This window comes from Erinaceus europaeus, chromosome 23 (genome assembly GCF_950295315.1).
Source record: "Erinaceus europaeus chromosome 23, mEriEur2.1, whole genome shotgun sequence".
In the NCBI taxonomy this organism is placed as follows: domain Eukaryota; kingdom Metazoa; phylum Chordata; class Mammalia; order Eulipotyphla; family Erinaceidae; genus Erinaceus; species Erinaceus europaeus.
The window spans coordinates 7516275-7536155 of NC_080184.1; the positions used below are offsets into that span (position 1 = coordinate 7516275).

Sequence of the window (19881 nt, forward strand, 5' to 3'; positions counted from 1 at the left end):
AAATGTTAATTCTTCTAAAAAAAGATTAGAATGTACACAACATACCCACCACCAAGGTTCTGTATCCCCATCCTTCCAGTTCCCGAAGGTGCCCATCATCATTCTCACAAGTCTTAGAAACAGTTTGCTTGCCTCTGTTTTTTTTTCTTCTTGTTTTTCCCCCAAGTTCATGTGTATAAAAACTCTAGATTCCACTGGTGAGTGAAACAACCTAGTGGTTGTCTTTCATCTCTTGCTTATTTTACTAAACATAACACCTCCAGTTCCATCCATTTTTTCCCAAAGGACATGATATCTTTTTTGTTGGCAGAGTTGTATTCCATTGAATATATAAGGCAGATATATAATATACAAGGTATATACTTTATATCTTATTTAGCCACTCATATGTTTGATGAACATCTAGGCTGCATCCAATCTTAGCCTGTTGTGAACAATGCAGCTATGAACATAGGAGTGCATGTGTTCCTTCAGAATAAATGATTAAGTATCCTTAGAATAAATGCCTAAGATTTGTATTTTGGATCACAAGGTTATTACACTTTTACTATTTTTTTATTTTTACAAATTATTTTATTAATTTATTGGGTAGATAGTTAGAAACTGAGAGGGAAAGGGATAATAGAGAGGGAGAGAGGCATAGAGACACCTGCAGCCCTACTTCACACTCATGAAGCTGTCCCCCTGCAGGTGGGGACCAGGGGCTTGAACCTGGGTCCTTTTGCACTGTAACGAGTGCCCAACCAGTTGCGCCACCACCCAGACCTTCCATTTTTATTTGTTTAAGGATTTTTCATACAATCTTCCAAAAGGCTGCACCAGTTTGCATTCCACCAAGGAGGTTAGCAGAGTTTCTTTTTCTCTACAACCTCTCTAACACTTGGCATTTCCTGATTTATTTATTTATTTATTTGCTGTCAGGTTATTGCTGGAGCTCCGTGCCTTCACTATGAATCCACTGCTCCTGGAGGCCATTTTTCTTCATTATGGAGTGCAGAAGGTAGGAAGTCTGATTTATCTTCAATGGTTGTCTCTCATGTATAAGTTCATTAGTAGTCAAGTATCTCCACAGTATCTACACAGATATAGTCTTGTTTCTTTATTTTTTATTAACTTCTTTTTATCTGATAGAGACAAGCAGAAATGGAGAGGAAGAGGGTCATAGAGAGGGAGAGAGACAGAGAGACACCCACAGCCCTACTTCACCACTCATAAACTATCCCATAGCAGGTGGGGATCAGGGGCTTGAACCTGGATCCTTGCACATTGTAACATATGTACTCAACCAGGTGCACCACCACCCAGCCCCAAGGCCTTGTTTCTAATGCTAGTGCATTCCTATGTGTGAAAAATGTCATTCTATTTAAATATTTAATCATTTTCACATTAATAGACTTTTAGTACCTAGTGGGCTTTTCTATGTATTAGAATTGAAGATGAAGATAGTCCAGGAGGTGGTGCAATAATATAGCTTTAGACTCTCAAGCAGGAAGTCCCAAGTTCAATCCCCAGCAGCACAGACGTGTAGCAGAGTGAAGTCTGATTCTCTCTGTATCTCTCCCTATCATTCTACATGAATAAATACATATTTAGAAAGATCATATAAGAAAATATGATCTTGGGAGTCGGGTGGTAGCTACTAGAATACTGCTAGAATTCCAGTCTGACCTCCCTGTGCACAGGCCTTCACCAACATGATCCAGAACCTCACCTCTCCAGAGTCCTACCCTGCTAACAAAAGATAGAAACAGACTGGAGGTATGGATCAACCTGCTGATGTCCATGACAAGTAGAGAAGCAATTACAGAAACCAAGGATCCTTCCTCTTGACCCATGAAAAGAACTTTGGTTCATGCTCCCAGAGCAAGGAAAAGATAGTGGAATATGCTCTAGACACTCTGGACAAGAAATGCTTCTCACCAGGAATTTCTGTTTTCGTTTTCTGTGCTGTCACCGAAAGTGAAGCAGATCTGGAAAGCACCAGAAAAAGTCAGGCACTGTTTTACTAATCTGAGAGAGAGGGAAACAACAACAAAATGTACAATATTCATAAGTAGTAATAGGTGTAAACACAGTGACTTCTGAAAGAAGTGAAGGCAGGTCCATTGAAAAAAAATGGACATTCATACATACACACACAAAATCAACCCTAATCTGTGACACAGTAAGAACTATTGTGCTTTCCTCAGAAGAGGACAGGGCCACAGGACAGTGATGGGGACAGTGTGGAATTATGCCGCTATTAGGTTAAAAAGTCAGGAGTCAGGCGGTAGTTCAACAGTTTAAGCATAGGTGGTGCAAATTGCAAAGGCCACCGTTTGAACCGACTCCCGAGGAGTCCCTTCATAAGCAGTGAAGCAGGTCTGCAGGTGTCTTTCTCTCATCCTCTCTGTCTTCCCCTCCTCTCTCCATTTCTCTCTGTCCTATCCAACAACAACAGCAGCAATGGCAACATAACAGCAACACAAGAGCAACAAAAATGGAAAAAATGGCCTCCAGGAAAAGTGGATTGGTAGTGCATGCACCTAGCCCCATCGATAACACTGGTGGCAAAAAAACAAAAAAACTTTTTAGTCAATATTAAATCACTAACAAAAAATAGAAAAAAAAAAAACCCAAAAAACTATGGGATCAGAATTCTCCCTGAAATTCCGAATTAATATCTGCACATAATAAAAACAATTGGCATTATTATTTATGAATTTATTTTTATTTAAAAAGCCTGTATTCTCTGAAGCCTACTGAACCAACATCAGGATGTGAAGATTCTGCTTCCCTAGGAGCCCTGGCTTGATGGGCTGCTCTGTCTTCTCTTCACTGACTCTCTGTGCCATGGACTGGCCTGCAGAAGGCAGGGTCTGAGGCAGGGGTCCTCATATGTGTCCCTGCCCTCACCCTTCTGGAATAGCCACTTGTGACTCTGCCCTGCCAGCTCCCCAGCTTTTCATTTTGTTGTACTTCTACAGAAATTTCCTTCCAGAATACCATGCTCTGAGAACTTTCTGTACCATCTCTCTGCTCTGTCACACCAACCAGTTTTTTCAGGGGTTGTCACTGATTCCTGCCACCTGATGCCAGGGCTCACAGCCTCTGCTACACCTCCCTTCCCATGTGCTCTGTATACACCAGGGACCAGTGCACCTACCCTTTACAGCTCTTCCTTCAACCATTGCAGAGAGGAACAGGGTGGGGAAATAGGGAGAATAATAGAGAAGAGACTGGGGATCCCTGGGCCCCTCTCTCTTTGGGTCTGTAGAGAGGCACACCAATCTAACTTCTGCCTTTTCTGCTATAACTGCATGTTGCTCTGGGTCTGGCCACCAGGAAGTCCTGGGCCATCTGATTCTCCTCAAACACATGCCTGAGAAGAACATCAGTGGTAGCAGTCCCTATCGCCATCCCAGCCCCTCCACTTCAACCATGTTCTGGCATGATCACTGTTTCCTAACTGAGGGACAGTGCCTCTCTGGCAGTCCTGCAGACCAGGAACCCAAGCTGTGAGCACAGAACATGATCCAGGTCCTCAGCTTTGAGAGTACCACCTTCTCCACTGTAGAGAGGGAATCACAGACAGAAAGGAAGCACTGACTCTCATTTGTGTGACCTTAGAATAGTCTCAGGAAGAGTGAAAGTATATGGACCAGGCAAGAAAGTTTATACACACTAAGGATTTCACAGATCTATGGGACCTGCACTTCTTGGGTGAGGAGGCTTTATAAGGAATCATGCTATATATTTTTTTTTACCAGCATTATACAGACATTGGGAAAGTTTTGCAAAAATTCAAGCATATAGGGAGTCTGGCTATAGCCCAGCAGGTTAAGCACACGTGGTGCAAAGCACAAGAACTGGCCTAAGGATCCCGGTTCGAGCCCTTGGCACCCCACCTGCAGGGGAGTCTATTCACAGACAGTGAAGCAGTTCTGCAGGTGTCTACCTTTCTCTCCCTCTCTCTGTCTTCCCCTCCTCTCTCCATTTCTCTCTGTCCTACCCAATAATGATAACAACAATAATAACCATAACAAAAAGGGCAACAAAAGGGAATAAATAAAATTTAAAATTTCAAGCATATTCCAAGGTAAAGGTAGCTCTACAGGAATGTGTCTGCACTTATTCCCTAGCTTTAATAATTGTCACCTCATAGCTGACCTTATATGTTTTTACTCACCCTCCACAAGCTGTTTCTGTCTTTTTCTGTTTTCCTTTTTTTTTTTACAGCTCAGTTCTGCCTTTAAGTAGTTTTGTAAACTGAACCAAGCAGCTCAGAGCCTTAGGCATCTTAGGCATAAAGGTCATGTGTGCAGCCATTAAAAAGTGGGGGCTGGGTGGTGGTACATCTGATTGAGCCCACATTACAAAGAACAAGGACTGAAGTTCGAGTCCCCCGTCCCCACCTACAGAGGGAAAGCTTCACAAGTGGTGAAGCAGTTCTGCAGGTGTCTCTCTCTCTCTCTCTCTTCGTCTCTTACTCAACCCTTCCCTCTGGATTTCTGGCTGTCTCTATCCAATGAATAAATAAATAAAGATAATAGAAAAATTAAAAAAAAAGAAAATAAGAAACAAACAGAAGTTATCTGCACTGACCTGCCCCATCCAGACTTATCGAGAGGGAGGGAGGAAGAGAGAGGGAGAGAGAGAAAGACAATGACTCTTAGTCTGAAGCCAACTCTAGTAAAATACCGGACTGGCTTTAACACTGCCTAGAGCACTGAATCAAAACAGTAATAGTCACACTGAAACTAAACAGGAGGCAGGCTTTTAAAAAAAATTTTTTTATTTAAGAAAGGATTAATGAACAAAAACATAACGTTGGAGGGGTACAACTCCACACAATTCCCACCACCCAATCTCCATATCCCACCCCCCTCCCGTGATAGCTTTCCCATTCTCTATCCCTCTGGGAGCATGGACCCAGGGTCATTGTGGGTTGCAGAAGGCAGAAGGTCTGGCTTCTGTAATTGCTTCCCCGCTGAACATGGGCGTTGACTGGTCGGTCCATACTCCCAGTCAGGAGGCAGGCTTTATATCTTAATGCTTTTCAGGCACCAAGTTGCAGATTCTAACATGACACCAATGTGACTTTCTGGGCAGACAACTTCACCAATGTGTCCTGGAACCCCACCTCTTCAGAGCCCTGCCCCACTAAGGAAAGAGAGAGACAGGATGGGAGTATGAATCCACCTGCCAACACCCATGTCCAGCAGAGAAGCAATTACCAAAGCCAGACCTTCCACCTTCTGCTCCCCATAATGTCCCTGGGTCCATACTCCCAGAGGGGGTAAAGGATAGGGAAGTTTCCAATGGATGGAGAAGATTGGATATAGAACTCTGGTTGTGGAAATTGTGTGGAATTGTACCCCTTATGCTATGGGCTTGTTGATCATTATTAAATAAAAAATAAATAACAAATTCAGAGTCCCAGCTGTGAACAGCTGATGGGCAGTATCCCATATTGTCATATTTCTGCACACCACATTGGAGCCACTATAAATCAGTGAACAATTGTCATCCATCTTTTCATGTTCTTCAGTTTAAGATGTGGAACTAACTGCTTTTGTTTCCCCAAAAAGTGTATTAGAAAACAGTCCAGTCCTGGGACATTTCTCCTGCTGGATCTGTTGCTAAGGATAGAATAAAGGGAATAAAAACAAAATGCAACATCACTAGAGGTGCTTAACATACTCCAGAAACTTAAAACATATCAGTAAAGAAAATAAAATTGGGATGGTCTGGGAGGTGGCGCAGTGGATAAAGCACAGGATTCTCAACCATGAGGTCCTGAGTTGTATCCTTGGCAGCACATGTAAAACAGGGCTGTCTGGTTCTCTCTCCTGTCTTTCTCATGAATAAATAAATTCTAAAAGAAAAAAAAAGAAAGAAAGAAAAGAAAATTGGAGTGGTCTGGGAGGAGGTACAGTGGATAGTGTTGGACTCCAAAGCATGAGTTCAGTCTCCAGCAGCACATGTACCAGAGTGATGTCTGGTTCTTTCTCTCTCTCCTCCTACCCCTCTTATTAATAAATAAATCAAATATCTTTTTTTTAAAAGAAAGATGGGAAAGAATTTCTTAGTATAGGTTCCAGGCAGTGGCACAGCTGGTCAACTGCACACTCTACAGTGTACAAGGCTCTGGGTTCAAGCCCCTGGTCCCCACCAGCAGGGGGAAAGCTTCACAAGGGGTAAAGCAGGGCTGCAGGTATCTCTCTCTCTTCTTGTCTACTCCCCCCTCCCCCTCTTAATTTCTCTGTCTCTATCCAATAATAAGTAAAAATTTAAAAATGCCAGTAAACCACTAAAACATTCAGATAACATTTTTGAAGAAAAAAAAAGAATTTCTTAGTATATATTTTCAGTAACATATATAGAAATTAATGGCAACTGCTTGTACCAGTCTCCTTTAAGCCACATGTAAATCCTAATCCTAACCTCCCTCTCCTCCTGGTGTTTGTATAAGCGCTAGCAGATTTAAATCTGGTGTGTATAAAAGCTTTGGCAGTCAGAAACCTCTGCTCATCTTAGTCCTTCTATGCATAATTGTGAATTTTTTTATGGTCAACTTTTCTTTTTGTATAAAACGCATAGGATCTCTGTTTCTGCACAAGAGAAGGAAATGGCAGGGGCTTAAGTACAAACCTGAGGTGGAATTTTCCACTCCTGAATGTTTGATGTCGATGGGCAGTATTTTTTTTTTAAGATAGTTTTTTTCTTTTTTAAATTTGTGTACTTTAATGAGAAGGGTAGGAGGAAAGAAGGAAAGAAGCAGATACTACTTTGCTATATGTGTTGCCAGGGATTAAACTCAGGACCTCATTCTTGAGTCCAATGATGTATGCAGTGCACTGCCTCCCAGACCACAAGCAGGTTTTTTTTTTTTAAAGGCAATGGTAATCATACTATATTATGTGAATTTTAAATGGTTAACAAGAAGCTTACTTTTGTAGAGATTTTTTGAAGGGAGGGTAATTTTAGAAATAAACATACATCTGTGATTCAGGAGGTGGCGCAGTGGATAAGGCTTTGGACTCTCAAGGTTGAGATCCTGAATTCAATCCCCGTCAGCACATGTACAGGAGTGATGTCTAGTTCTTTCTCTCTCATATCAATTTTCATGAATAAATAAAATCTTTAAAATATACATATGTCTATAACAGACTTAAAGGTCAAAATCCTTGAAGTGAGCAAGTATCACTAAAACGGCAATCATTTTTTTGCCTCGAGGGTTATTGCCGTGGCTTAGTGCCTGCACCATGAATACACTATCCTGGAGGCTATTTTTTCCCTTTTTGTTGCTTACCCTAGTTTTTGGTGTTCTTGTTATTCTTGTCATCGTTGTTGTATAGGACAGAGAGAAATCGAGAGAGGAAGGGAAGAAGGGGAAGAGAAAGACACCTGCAGATCTGCTTCACTGCTTGTGATTCGACCCCCTTGCAGACAGGGAGGAGGGGGTGTTGAATCGGAATTCTTGCCCACTCCTTGCGTTTTGCACCATGTGTGCTTAATCTGCTTTGCTACCATCAGGCCTCTTAAATTGCACAATCTTAAAACATTGACATGTTTGTGGAAGAATGTAGCAGAAGTGTGTAGACTAATTGGAGGGGATATTTCCAGTTAGGAATTCTAGGCTCTTTTAACTGAGTCACACTGCATAGCAATTCCGGACTTAGCAGGGCACTGAAACTTTGGCCACCATTGCACATTTTGTGAGGCACGTTGAATTGCCACTTCCACATGTTCATCCCATTTGTTGATTTTTTTTCGTCTAACCATTGTTTCTGAGTGTACAGACTTATTTTTTGTAGGCAATAAGACCATAATTTCCATTTGTTGAATCTTGTATTGCTGATTAGATATTTATATATATTTATTACCTTTTGTTTCCCTTGTTTTATTGATGTCGTTATTATTGTTGTACTTATTGATGTTGTCTTTGTTGGATAGGATAAAAATGGAGAGAGGAGGGGAAGACAGAGAGGGGGAGAGAAAGATAGACACCTGAAGACCGGCTTAACCACCTCTGAAGCAACTCTCCTGAAGGTGGAGAGCAAGAGACTCGAATTGGGATCCTTAAACGCTGGTCCTTGCGCTTTAACTCCTGTGCTATCACCCAACTCCCAGATATTGATATATATATTTTAAAATATTTTATTCCCTTTTGTTGCCCTTCTTGTTTTATTGTTGTAGTTATTGATGTGGTCGTTGTTGGATAGAACAGAGAGAAATGGAGATAGTAGGGGGAGACAGAAAGGGGGAAAGATCACTTGTGAAGTGACGCACCTTCAGGTGGGTAGTCAGAACATAAACTGGGATCCTTATGCAGAATGATTTTATGCAAAAGTTTCCAAATCTCTGCATAAAGCTGGTAATATATATAGTAGTATTCCTTATGAAATCTCTTCACCTAAGAAGAGCAGGTCCCCATAGTTTTTTAACATCCTATGGGTGGGTATAAGCTGAGGCCTGGAACCAGGATACTTAAGCTGGTCCTTGCTTAACCCACTGTGCTACCACGTGACTCCCTCCTGAGACAATTCTAAGGCCACATCCTTGAGTTAGTGGTCTCAACTTGTAACTTCCTTGATTATGTTCTGTACGTTGCTACAGATAGAGGCAATAGTAGCCAGTTCCTTTATATTTCCCCACCATTTGTCAACTCGGTGCTGCTTCTTTTTTTTTCCGAGGAGACTAAGCTCTACGTTGATGTGGTTTAAGTCCCTCCACAGGGTGCCTCTGTGGCCCTTCAAGGTGACCATGAGGCCCTTCAGAGATATGTTGACATTCTCTGCAATGTTGACAGTCTGGTTGCTGAGAATGGTCTTCATTCTCAGAGTAGATGAGGCAAAGAAGAAACTTTTTCCATCCAGATAAAGTCTTTTTACTATAGTAACAAAAACAATAAAATATCTAGGAGTAAATCTAACCAAAGAAATGAGACTTGTATAGTGAAAACTGTAAGTCACTCTCCCTCCCCAGTGTTCTGCACTGTTCAGGTTGGTGAGTATGGCCTCCAACTCCCTGTGTCTAAAGGAACCAAAGCAACCTCTACCTCAGTTTTCACTGTATTAGGGCAGAGTAGTGCACTCAACAACTCCCTGTGCTTCCAGGGGAATTAGACAAACCTCTTGCCCACAGGATTCACTTTGCTGGTGCTCAAATGTTATCATATACATGCAAATTTCTCACATGCTTATTAAAAATTCTGCCATTTCCTGATTGTTTTTATGTGCAGCAAGTAAAAAAGGTGTTAGACCAGCCTGATAAAGAGAATATCAATGTATAGTTTGCAAAATCACATCTTTGTACTGCATTTTAAAACATTCATGAGATCATCTGAACATAAACATATGCTAGAGAAGATAAATAAAATGTTTTTCCTGTGGTCCAGGAGGTGGAAAAGTGGATAAAGCATAGCACTCTCAAGCATGAGGTCCTGAGATCAATCCCCGGTAGCACACATACCAGTGTGACAGCTGGTTCTTTCACTATCTTTTCTCTTTCTCATAAATAAATAAATTCTTTAAAAAAATATTGTTCCTTCATAAAACAATGAAGACTATTGATATAAAGATGAGAACTCTACACTTCCAAGTTTAAAAAGTTCATCAATCACAATCTTGGAAGCTAAAACACCTGATGATAAGAAATATATGCATTTAACAGGTAAGATAGAATAAGAGGGGTGCAATTCAACACAAGTCCCACCACCAGAACTCCCATATCCAATCCCCTCCATTGATAGCTTTCCTATCTTTATCCCTCTGGGAGTATGGACACAGGATCATTTATGGGGTGCAGAAGAGAGGAGGTCTGACTTATCTTCAATGGTTGTCTCTCATGTACAAGTTCATTAGTAGTCAAGTACTTCCACAGTATCTACATGGATAGTCTTGTTTCTTTATTTTTATTAACTTCTTTTTATCTGATAGAGACAAGCAGAAATGGAGAGGAAGAGGGTCATAGAGAGGGAGAGAGACAGAGAGACACCCACAGCCCTACTTCACCACTCATAAACTATCCCATAGCAGGTGGGGATCAGGGGCTTGAACCTGGATCCTTGCACATTGTAACATATGTACTCAACCAGATGCACCACCACCCAGCCCCAAGGCCTTGTTTCTAATGCTAGTGCATTCCTATGTGTGAAAAATGTCATTCTATTTAAATATTTAATCATTTTCACATTAATAGACTTTTAGTACCTAGTGGGCTTTTCTATGTATTAGAATTGAAGATGAAGATAGTCCAGGAGGTGGTGCAGTAATATAGCTTTAGACTCACAAGCAGGAAGTCCCAAGTTCAATCCCCCGCAGCACAGACATGTAGCAGAGTGAAGTCTGATTCTCTCTGTATCTCTCCCTATCATTCTACATGAATAAATGCATATTTAGAAAGATCATGGGTGGGGGAGACAGCATAATGGTTATGCAAACAAACTTTCATGCCTGAGGCTCCTAAGTCCCAGGTTCAATCCCCCGCACCACCATAAGCCAGAGCTGAGCAGTGCTCTGGTGTTTCTCTCTCTCTGTCTCCCTCTCTGCATCTCTCTCAAAAATAAAAATAAATTAAAAAATAAATAAAGTAAATAGTACAATACTCTAAGAATAAAAAAAAAAGATCATATAAGAAAAATATGATCTTGGGAGCCGGGTAGTAGTGCAGCAGTTTAAGCACATTTGGCGCAAAGCGCCAGGACCAGTGTAAGGATCCTGGTTCGAGACTGCGGCTCCCCACCTGCAGGGGTGACACTTCACAGGTAGTGAAGCAGGTCTGCAGGTGTCTTATCTTTCTGTCCCTCTGTCTTCCCCTCCTCTCTCCATTTCTTTCTGTCGTATCCAACATCATCAATAATAACTACAACAATAAAACAAGGGCTACAAAAGGGAATAAATAATAAAAATAAATATAAATAAACTATGATCTCTAATTCTTTTGAAAATTTTACTTAATGTTTTCTCTGCACTGTGAGCACTTTCATGTGAGTGAAGATTACAAAACATTGTGCTTATTTTCATATGCTCTATGAGTAGTGGAAGAACTGAAAGGTTTTCTGTATTGTCTATTATAGTAGAGTTTCTTTCCATTGTGTGTTATATCTTGTGATTAAAGATGACTGAATGTGCCACTGAATCATGTATATTCATAGGCTTGCTCTCCAGTGTGAGTTCTTTTAAGTACGTATGAGGAATCACCAAAGGCTTTACTACATTGTTTTCATTCCTAGATGTTCTCTCCACTGTGAGTTTTTCATGTCACCGTAGATGACTGGATGGACTGAATGTTTTCCTATACTGTTTACATTCATAGTGCTTCTCTCCACTGTGAGTTCTTTCATGTTTCCTAAGAGTACCAGATTGACTGAATGTTTTCCTACATTGTTTACATTCGTAGGGCTTCTCTCCAGTGTGAGTTCTTTCATGTGTCCTAAGATTACTGGAACAACTGAATGTTTTCCTACAGTGTTTACATTCATAGGGTTTCTCTCCACTGTGAGTTCTTTCATGTGTCCTAAGAGCACTGGAAGAACTGAATGTTTTCCTACACTGTTTACATTCGTAGGGCTTCTCTCCACTGTGAGTTCTTTCATGTAGCCGAAGAGAACTGGAAACACTGAATGTTTTCCTACATTGTTGACATTCATAGGGCTTCTCTCCACTGTGAGTTCTTTCATGTATCCGAAGATGACCAGATCGACTGAATGTTTTACAACACTGTTTACATTCATAGGGCTTCTCTGCCCTGTGCGTTCTTTCATGATTCTGAAGAGCACTGTTATCACTGAATGTTTTCCTACACTGTTTACATTCACAGAGTTTTTCACCACTGTGAGTTCTTTCATGTGTCTGAAGTTGACTGGATTGACTGAATGTTTTCCAACATTGTTTACATTCATAGGGTTTCTCTCCACTGTGAGTTCTTTCATGTATACGAAGATAACTGGATCGACTCAATGTTTTACAACATTGTTTATACTCATAGGGTTTCTTTCCACTGTGCATTCTATCATGTGTCTGAAGAGTACCGCTTTCACTGAAAGTTTTACTACACTGTTTACATTCATAGGTCTTCTCTCCACTGGGTGTTCTTTCATGTGTCTGAAGTTTACTGCAACAACTGAATGTTTTCCTACATTGTTTACATTCATGTCTCTGAAGATCACCGGTTTGACTGAATGTTTTATTACAATGTTTACGTTGATAAGGTTTCTTTCCAATGGCAATTCTTTTCCATCTTTTAAGCTGACTGGAATAAGTGAATACTTTGTTGTATACTTCACATTCTTGAGGTTTCCCACCATTTTGACTTTGTTCTTTGGCCTCAGAGATTTCCACAATATTACTGGAAAACTGAGAATTTACTTAATGATATTGTAATTTAAAAAATGAAACTTTATTAAGAAAATGCAGGGGGAGTCGGGCTGTAGTGCGGTGGCTAAGCGCAGGTGGTGCAAAGCACAAGGACCGGAATAAGGATCCCGGTTCGAACCCCGGCTCCCCACCTGCAGGGGAGTCGCTTCACAGGCGGTGAAGCAGGTCTGCAGGTGTCTATCTTTCTCTCCTCCTCTCTGTCTTCCCCTCCCTCTCTCCATTTCTCTCTGTCCTATCCAACAACGCCGACAACAATAATAACTACAACAATAAAACAAGGGCAACAAAAGGGAATAAATAGATAACATAAATTAAAAAAAAGAAAATGCAGGTCATTATTATACATAAATGACCAAAATTCATAGACATTATCAATACATTTGACTAAAAATTTTTGTACTGACAATAATAATAAATTAAATTATATAAAGGTTCTCAGTTAAAAAGAAAAAAATCTCTATGAAAAGCTGTTAAACACTAAATAGTATAATACATAAGTGAGTTAAACCACAACCAATAATATACTGACAGCAATATTGTATTTATTTTTTTATACCCTTTTGTTCTCCTTCTTGGTTATTTTTTGTTTTTAATTATTTATTTATTTATTTATTCCTTTTGTTGCCCTTTTTGTTTTATTATTGTAGTTATTATTGATGTCGTTGTTGGATAGGACAGAGAGAAATGGAGAGAGAAGGGGACGACAGAGAGGGGGAGAGAAAGACAGACACCTGAAGACCTGCTTCACCGCCTGTGAAGGGACTCCCCTGCAGGTGGAGAGCCGGGGGCTCGAACCAGGATCCTTCCACTAATCCTTGTGCTTAGCGCCACCTGCGTTTAACCCACTGCACTACCGCCCGACTCCCTGAAGTTATTATTTTTTAATTTATTTTTAACCAGAGCACGGTTCAGCTCTGGATTATGGTGGTGTCCCTGAAGTTATTTTTGTTGTTGTTGTTGTTGCATAGGACAGAGATAAATGGAGAGAGGAGGGGAAGACAGAGAGGAGGGGGAGAGAAAGATAGACACTTGCAGACCTGCTTCACCATCTGTGAGCGACTCCCTACAGGTGGGGCGCCAGGGACTCAAACCAGGATACTCACACCCATCATTCCACTTTGCACCATGAGAGCTTATGCCACTGCACTATCACAAGACTTTCCCCTGCCTTATTTCTAAAAGTTTCCATTTCTTTCTTATCTGTGTCAGAGAATTTGTCATCAGTGGAAAGAATGATAATCCAGAAAACCATTTTCTCACATGTATGCCAGTGATTTAAATGAGAAACTCAACCTCAGGCTTATACATCACATCCATCAATATTTGAGTCAATTTACCAACTATTGCAGAACTATTCATGTCATCATTTTTTATGAAATACCTTAAAAATTATCTATTTATATCAGTCATTATAAATTCTCTTTCTTTTAAAAATATTGTATTATAGGGAGTTAGGCAGTAGTGCAGTGGGTTAAACATACATGGAGCAAAGTGCAAAGACCAGTGTAAGGACTCGAGCCCCAGGCTCCCCACCTGCAGGGGAGTCGTTTCACAGATGGTGAAGTAGGTCTGCAGGTGTCTTTCTCTCCACCCTCTGTCTTCCCCCCTCTCTCCATGTATCTCTATTCTATGCAACAAGGACATCAATAACAACAAAGGAACACTTAAGGGTCCACTCATTTAGGGAAATCATGAAGATAAAAAAATCACAGAGAAGTTCATAGTAGCTTTCTGAGTAGGACAGTATAATTATGAATGAAATTCAAACCTTTACGTCCTTGGTAGTTGTACTGCTCTTTGATAGAATGAACCTCTTGTAACTTTCCTAAAAATACAAAAGATATTAGGGAGGATACAAATATATTAAATTTTTGATCAATCATGAATCACAATCACAATCATGTCCCTTTCACTTAACAATGTCTCAGCATACATTGAACAATGGAAAAAATATGTCTATTCCTTGTGAAATGAATGAATATCGTAATTACCTATTGACAGAACATTTCTAAAGTTTTCACACATCACATTTCTGTAGAGTTTCTTCTCTGGAGAATTTAATAGTGTCCACTCCTCTTGAGTGAATATCACTGTTATATCTTCATAGGTCACTGAGCACTAAAACATACAGTCTATTTATTTATATGAGGAAACACTTCATACAGACAGCAGATTAGACATCCCTGATCTACTTTATTAAGTCAGTGATTGTCTCATCACTAAACATACCAAATACCTCACTCTCATGATCTAGCATGTGATATACTTATTGGTACAGTGATTAAAGCTTTGTGCTGTCATCAGGTCCTGAACACAGCCCCTGGAATCTCACATGACAGTGATGTTACTATGAAGTGCACTTGGAAGGGTGGAGAAACAGGTCTAAGCATAACTGAGTCAGCTTTGGGAGACCATTCAGTGAACAACTTAATTTCTTTACGTTTTTATGTTATAATGTTACCTTTTCATGTTATAATGTTAAAAAGAAAGAAGAGAGACACCCCAGCACTGAAGCTCCAGTGTGGCAGAGGCCTGACTTAGTTGAGGACCATGCACATGGCAAAGGAGCAATAAGAAAATGTAACTTAAAAAAAAAAAAAAAAGGAAAAACTTTTTTAAATGACTTAAATTGGAGGTCAGTTTGTGGCTTAAAAAATGGAAGGCACCCATGTTCAGCGGGGAAGCAATTACAGAAGCCACAATTTCCACCTTCTGCACCCCAAAATGATTCTGGGCCCATCCTCCCATAACATAGGGAAACTATCAAAGGAGGGGACTAAATACGGAGTTGTGGGCATGGGAATTGTGTGGAAATGTACCCCTCTTACCCTATAGTCTGATCAATATTTCCATTTTATGAAAATTTAAAAAAAAAAAAAGAAAGACACATGACTGACACTACAGGACAACTTCCAAGTAAGTGCGCATATTGTCTAGAATTGGATCTAAAAATAAAAGCACCAATCTGTGAGATAGAAAAAAACATACTTGCTCCTTAAAATTGAATAAATAAATGTAGATAAAGGAGAACACTATTAGTCATGGAATTCTTGGATTTACCCATAGACAAGATGGGCCAACACCTCTAATATCTCTCCATTATTACTGGTCATTACTATGAAGTTTGGGAAGTACTCTCTGCCTTAATCCAGTTTTCTACTTCTTTTATCAACTCTGATGCTATCTTCCCAAATAATACTTCTAGTCCATCCTCATGTTGCTATCAAGATCAAGCAAAAATCACTGAAATCATGGGCCCATAGGAAAATACTTATTAAAGACTACACAGCTTCATTATACTTTAAAATTCCTATTCTAATCTGCTTTAATCTTACTTTCTGGTTCCTGTTTACTAAACATTTGGTTCACTTTATGTCTAATAGTCTTTCAGTCACCAGGTTGCAGATGCTATGATTCCATCTTGAATACTCTGGATAGATGTCTTCATCAATGTGCCCTAGAACTACAACTCTCCTGAACCCTAACTTTGTAAGAAAAGAAACAAACAGGCTGGGATATAGATCAAAATCGCCAATGTCCCCACACCTAGGGAAAGAAACCGGAGTACCACTAACGAAGTTTCGTTCTTCCTATCTCTGTGTGGTGTGAGGGATTTAAACTCGGTATCTGGGCATGAAACTCAAAAAAATCTTTAACAGGATCTTCATGGTGGCACACAAAGTGGAAAGCACACATTCCAGGTTCAATGGAGGAACAGTACTGCGGTGTTTCTTCTTCAATTTCCCTCCCTCCTGTCTTTCTGTCATATCTACCTAATATCTGTAGCTATATATAATGGCAGAAAAGACTGGTGTCAAAATAAGTTTTTAAGAGAAATATTCAGGCAAATCAGAAACAGTGAAATGAACATTCATAACATAAAATGCATGTGTAAATTAAAATACAACTTTCTCAGGAGGAAAAAAGAATCAGATATGGCATATGTCATTTACCTGAGAAAGTGTCATTTCTCCCTCTTTCTCTCAATTTCTTTTCAGGCCAGAAAATTAAAAGAAGCAGTATCTTCAGACTGTGATGTAACTCCACAAATCAGGTCTCTTGGCTTGACAGCAAGCACTACACCTACAGGAAATGTAAAACTGGGAATTCGTAAATAAAGTCAGGACACCTAGGGATTACTGGGAAACAGTTTTTTTTTTTTCCCTTACTCTTATTTATTTTTCTTTTCTTTTTTTTTTTTTACTTAAGAAAGGATTAATTAACAAAACCATAGGGTAGGAGGGGTACAACTCCACACAATTCCCACCACCCAATCTCCATATCCCACCCCCTCCCCCGATAGCTTTCCCATTCTCTATCCCTCTGGGAGCATGGACCCAGGGTCATTGAGGGTTGCAGAAGGTAGAAGGTCTGGCTTCTGTAATTGCTTCCTCGCTGAACATGGGCTTTGACTGGTCGGTCCATACTCCCAGTCTGCCTCTCTCGGGAAACAGTTTTTATATCTGGCACACCAGATCCAGAATTAGTTAATACCAAAAGCTCCAGGGCCCTGATGTGCTGTAAGATGTCCCTTTAGGGAGTCGGGTAGTAGTGCAAGAGGTTAAGCACACATGATGAGAAGCTCGAGGACTTCGTAAATATCCCAGTTTGAGCCCCTGGCTCCCCACCTGCATGGGAGTCACTTCACAGGAGGTGAAGAGGGTCTGAAGTATTGTCTATATTTCTCTCCCCCTCTCTGTCTTCCCTTCTTCTCTCCATTTCTCTCTGTCCTATTCAACAACTAGGACATCAAGAACCATAATAATAACCACAAAAATAAACAGTAAGAGCAACAAAAAGGAATAAATAGGTAAATAAATATTTAAAAAAAAAGAAATGTGGACTTGGGACTTCTGAGAGGTGTAGTCTTTAAGTAAAAGACACACAGACTGTCCCCCAAAACAACAAAGACTGACAGCTATTTAATTAAACTTCATCCAACTACAGCTGACATATTCACAGAATACTGTAGCCTTAGCTACCAAGCTAAAATATTACTAGAATTCCATTCTGACCTCCCTGTGCAGAGGACTTCACCAACATGATCCAGAACCTTACCTCTCCAGAGTCCTACAATGCTAACAGAAGATAGAAACAGACTGGAGATATGGATCAACGAGCTGAGGTCCAGGTCCAGTAGAGAAACAACTACAGAAACCAAGGATCCTTCCTCTTACACATATGAAGAGATCTTTGGTGACATAATAAGAAGTATTGTACTTTCCTCAGAAGAGGACAGAGCAGTGAGAAGTGTGGAATTATGTCACTATTAGGTTAAAAAGTCAGGAGTTAGACAGTAGTTCAACAGTTTAAGCACAGGTGCTGCCAATTTCAAGGACCAGTGTTTGAAAACCCAGTTCCCCACCTGTAGAGGAGTCACTTCATGAGCAGTGAAGCAGATCTGCAAGTGTCTTTCTCTCAATCTCTCTGTCTTCCCCTCTTTCTCCATTACTCTCTGTCCTATCCAACAACAACAAAAGCAATGGCAACAATAACAGCAACACAAGAGCAACAAAAATGGAGAAAATGGCCTCCAGGAGCAGTGGATTGGTAGTGCAGGCACCTAGCCCCAGCAATAACACTGGAGGCAAAAAAAAAAAAAAAAAAAAACTTTTTTGTCAGTATTAAATCACTAACAAAAAATAGAAAGAAACAAAAAACTATGGGATCAGAATTCTCCCTGAAATCCTGAATTAATATCTGCACATAATAAAAACAATTGGCATTATTATTTGTTTATGAATTTATTTTTATTTAAAAAGCCTGTATTCTCTGAAGCCTACTGAACCAACTCCAGGATGTGAGGATTCTGCTTCCCTAGGAGACCTTGCTTGATGGGCAGCTCTGTCTTCCCTTCACTGACTCTCTGTGCCATGGACTGGCCTGCAGAAGGCAGGGTCTGAGGCAGGGGTCCTCATATGTGTCCCTGCCCTCACCCTTCTGGAATAGCCACTTGTGACTCTGCACTGCCAGCTCCCCAGCTTTTCATTTTGTTGTACTTCTACAGAAATTTCCTTCCAGAATACCATGCTCTGAGAACTTTCTGTACCATCTCTCTGCTCTGTCACACCAACCAGTTTTTTCAGGGGTTGTCACTGATTCCTGCCACCTGATGCCAGGGCTCACAGCCTCTGCTACACCTCCCTTCCCATGTGCTCTGTATACACCAGGGACCAGTGCACCTACCCTTTACAGCTCTTCCTTCAACCATTGCAGAGAGGAACAGGGTGGGGAAATAGGGAGAATAATAGAGAAGAGACTGGGGATCCCTGGGCCCCTCTCTCTTTGGGTCTGTGGAGAGGCACACCAATCTAACTTCTGCCTTTTCTGCTATAACTGCATGTTGCTCTGGGTCTGGCCACCAGGAAGTCCTGGGCCATCTGATTCTCCTGAAACACATGCCTGAGAAGAACATCAGTGGTAGCAGTCCCTTATCACCATCCCAGCCCCTCCCCTTCTGATCACTGTTTCCTAACTGAGGGACAGTGCCTCTCTGGCAGTCCTGCAGACCAGGAACCCAAGCTGTGAGGATAGAACATGACCCAGGTCCTCAGCTTTGACAGTACCAGCTTTTCCACTGTAGAGAGGGAATCACAGACAGAAAGGAAGCACTGACTCTCATGGGTGTGACCTTAGAATAATCTCAGGAAGAGTGAAAGTATCTGGACCAGGCAAGAAAGATTATACATACTAAGGATTTGACAGATCTATGGTAACTACACTTCTTGGGTGAGGAGGCTTCATAAAGGAGTCGTCCTATATATATATATATATATATTTTTAAGATTTTATTTATTTATGAGAAAGATAGGAAGAGAGAAAAAGAACCAGACATCACTCTGGCACATGTGCTGCCAGGGATCGAACTCAGGACCTCATGCTTGAGAGTCCAAAGCTTAACCACTGCGCCACCTCCCGGACCACAGGAATCATGCTATATATTTTTTTTACCAGCTTTATACAGACATTGGGAAAGTTTTGCAAAAATTCAAGCATATAGGGAGTCTGGCTATAGCCCAGCAGGTTAAGCACACGTGATGCAAAGTGCAAGAACCGGCCTGAGGATCCCGGTTCAAGCCCTTGGCACCCCACCTGCAGGGTAGTCAATTCACAGGCAGTGAAGCAGTTCTGCAGGTGTCAACCTTTCTCTCCCTCTCTCTGTCTTCCCCTCCTCTCTCCATTTCTCTCTGGCCTATCCAATAATGATGACAACAATAATAACCATAAAAATAAAAAGGGCAAGAAAAGGGAATAAATAAAATTTTAAAATTCAAGCATATTCCAAAGTAAAGGTAGATCTACAGGAATGTGTCTGCACTTATTCCCTAGCTTTAATAATTGTCAACTCATAGCTGACCTTAAATATTTTTTACTCACTCTCCACAAGCTGTTTCTGTCTTTTTCTTTTTTCCTTTTTTTTAAGCTCAGCTCTGCCTTTAAGCAGTTTTGTAAATTGAACCAAGGAGCTCAGAGCCTTAGATATCTTAGGCATAAAGGTCATGTGCACAGCCATTGTGCT

General features: G+C 40.6%; 2 protein-coding genes across 2 annotated transcripts in view; one reads left to right on the plus strand and one right to left on the minus strand.

The window, feature by feature from the left end:
* LOC132535670 (zinc finger protein 14-like) overlaps positions 1–19881 on the plus strand; it is a 357812-nt gene that overhangs the window by 204966 nt on the left and 132965 nt on the right. The gene's annotated exons all lie outside the window — the stretch shown is intronic.
* Positions 10917–19881, minus strand: part of LOC107523437 (zinc finger protein 14) — a 55004-nt gene continuing 46039 nt past the window's right edge. The window contains exon 6 of the mRNA XM_060182441.1: positions 10917–12333. Within this exon, the coding sequence (XP_060038424.1) occupies positions 11247–12333 (1087 nt within the window). The 3' untranslated portion in view covers positions 10917–11246. The remainder of the gene's footprint in view (positions 12334–19881) is intronic.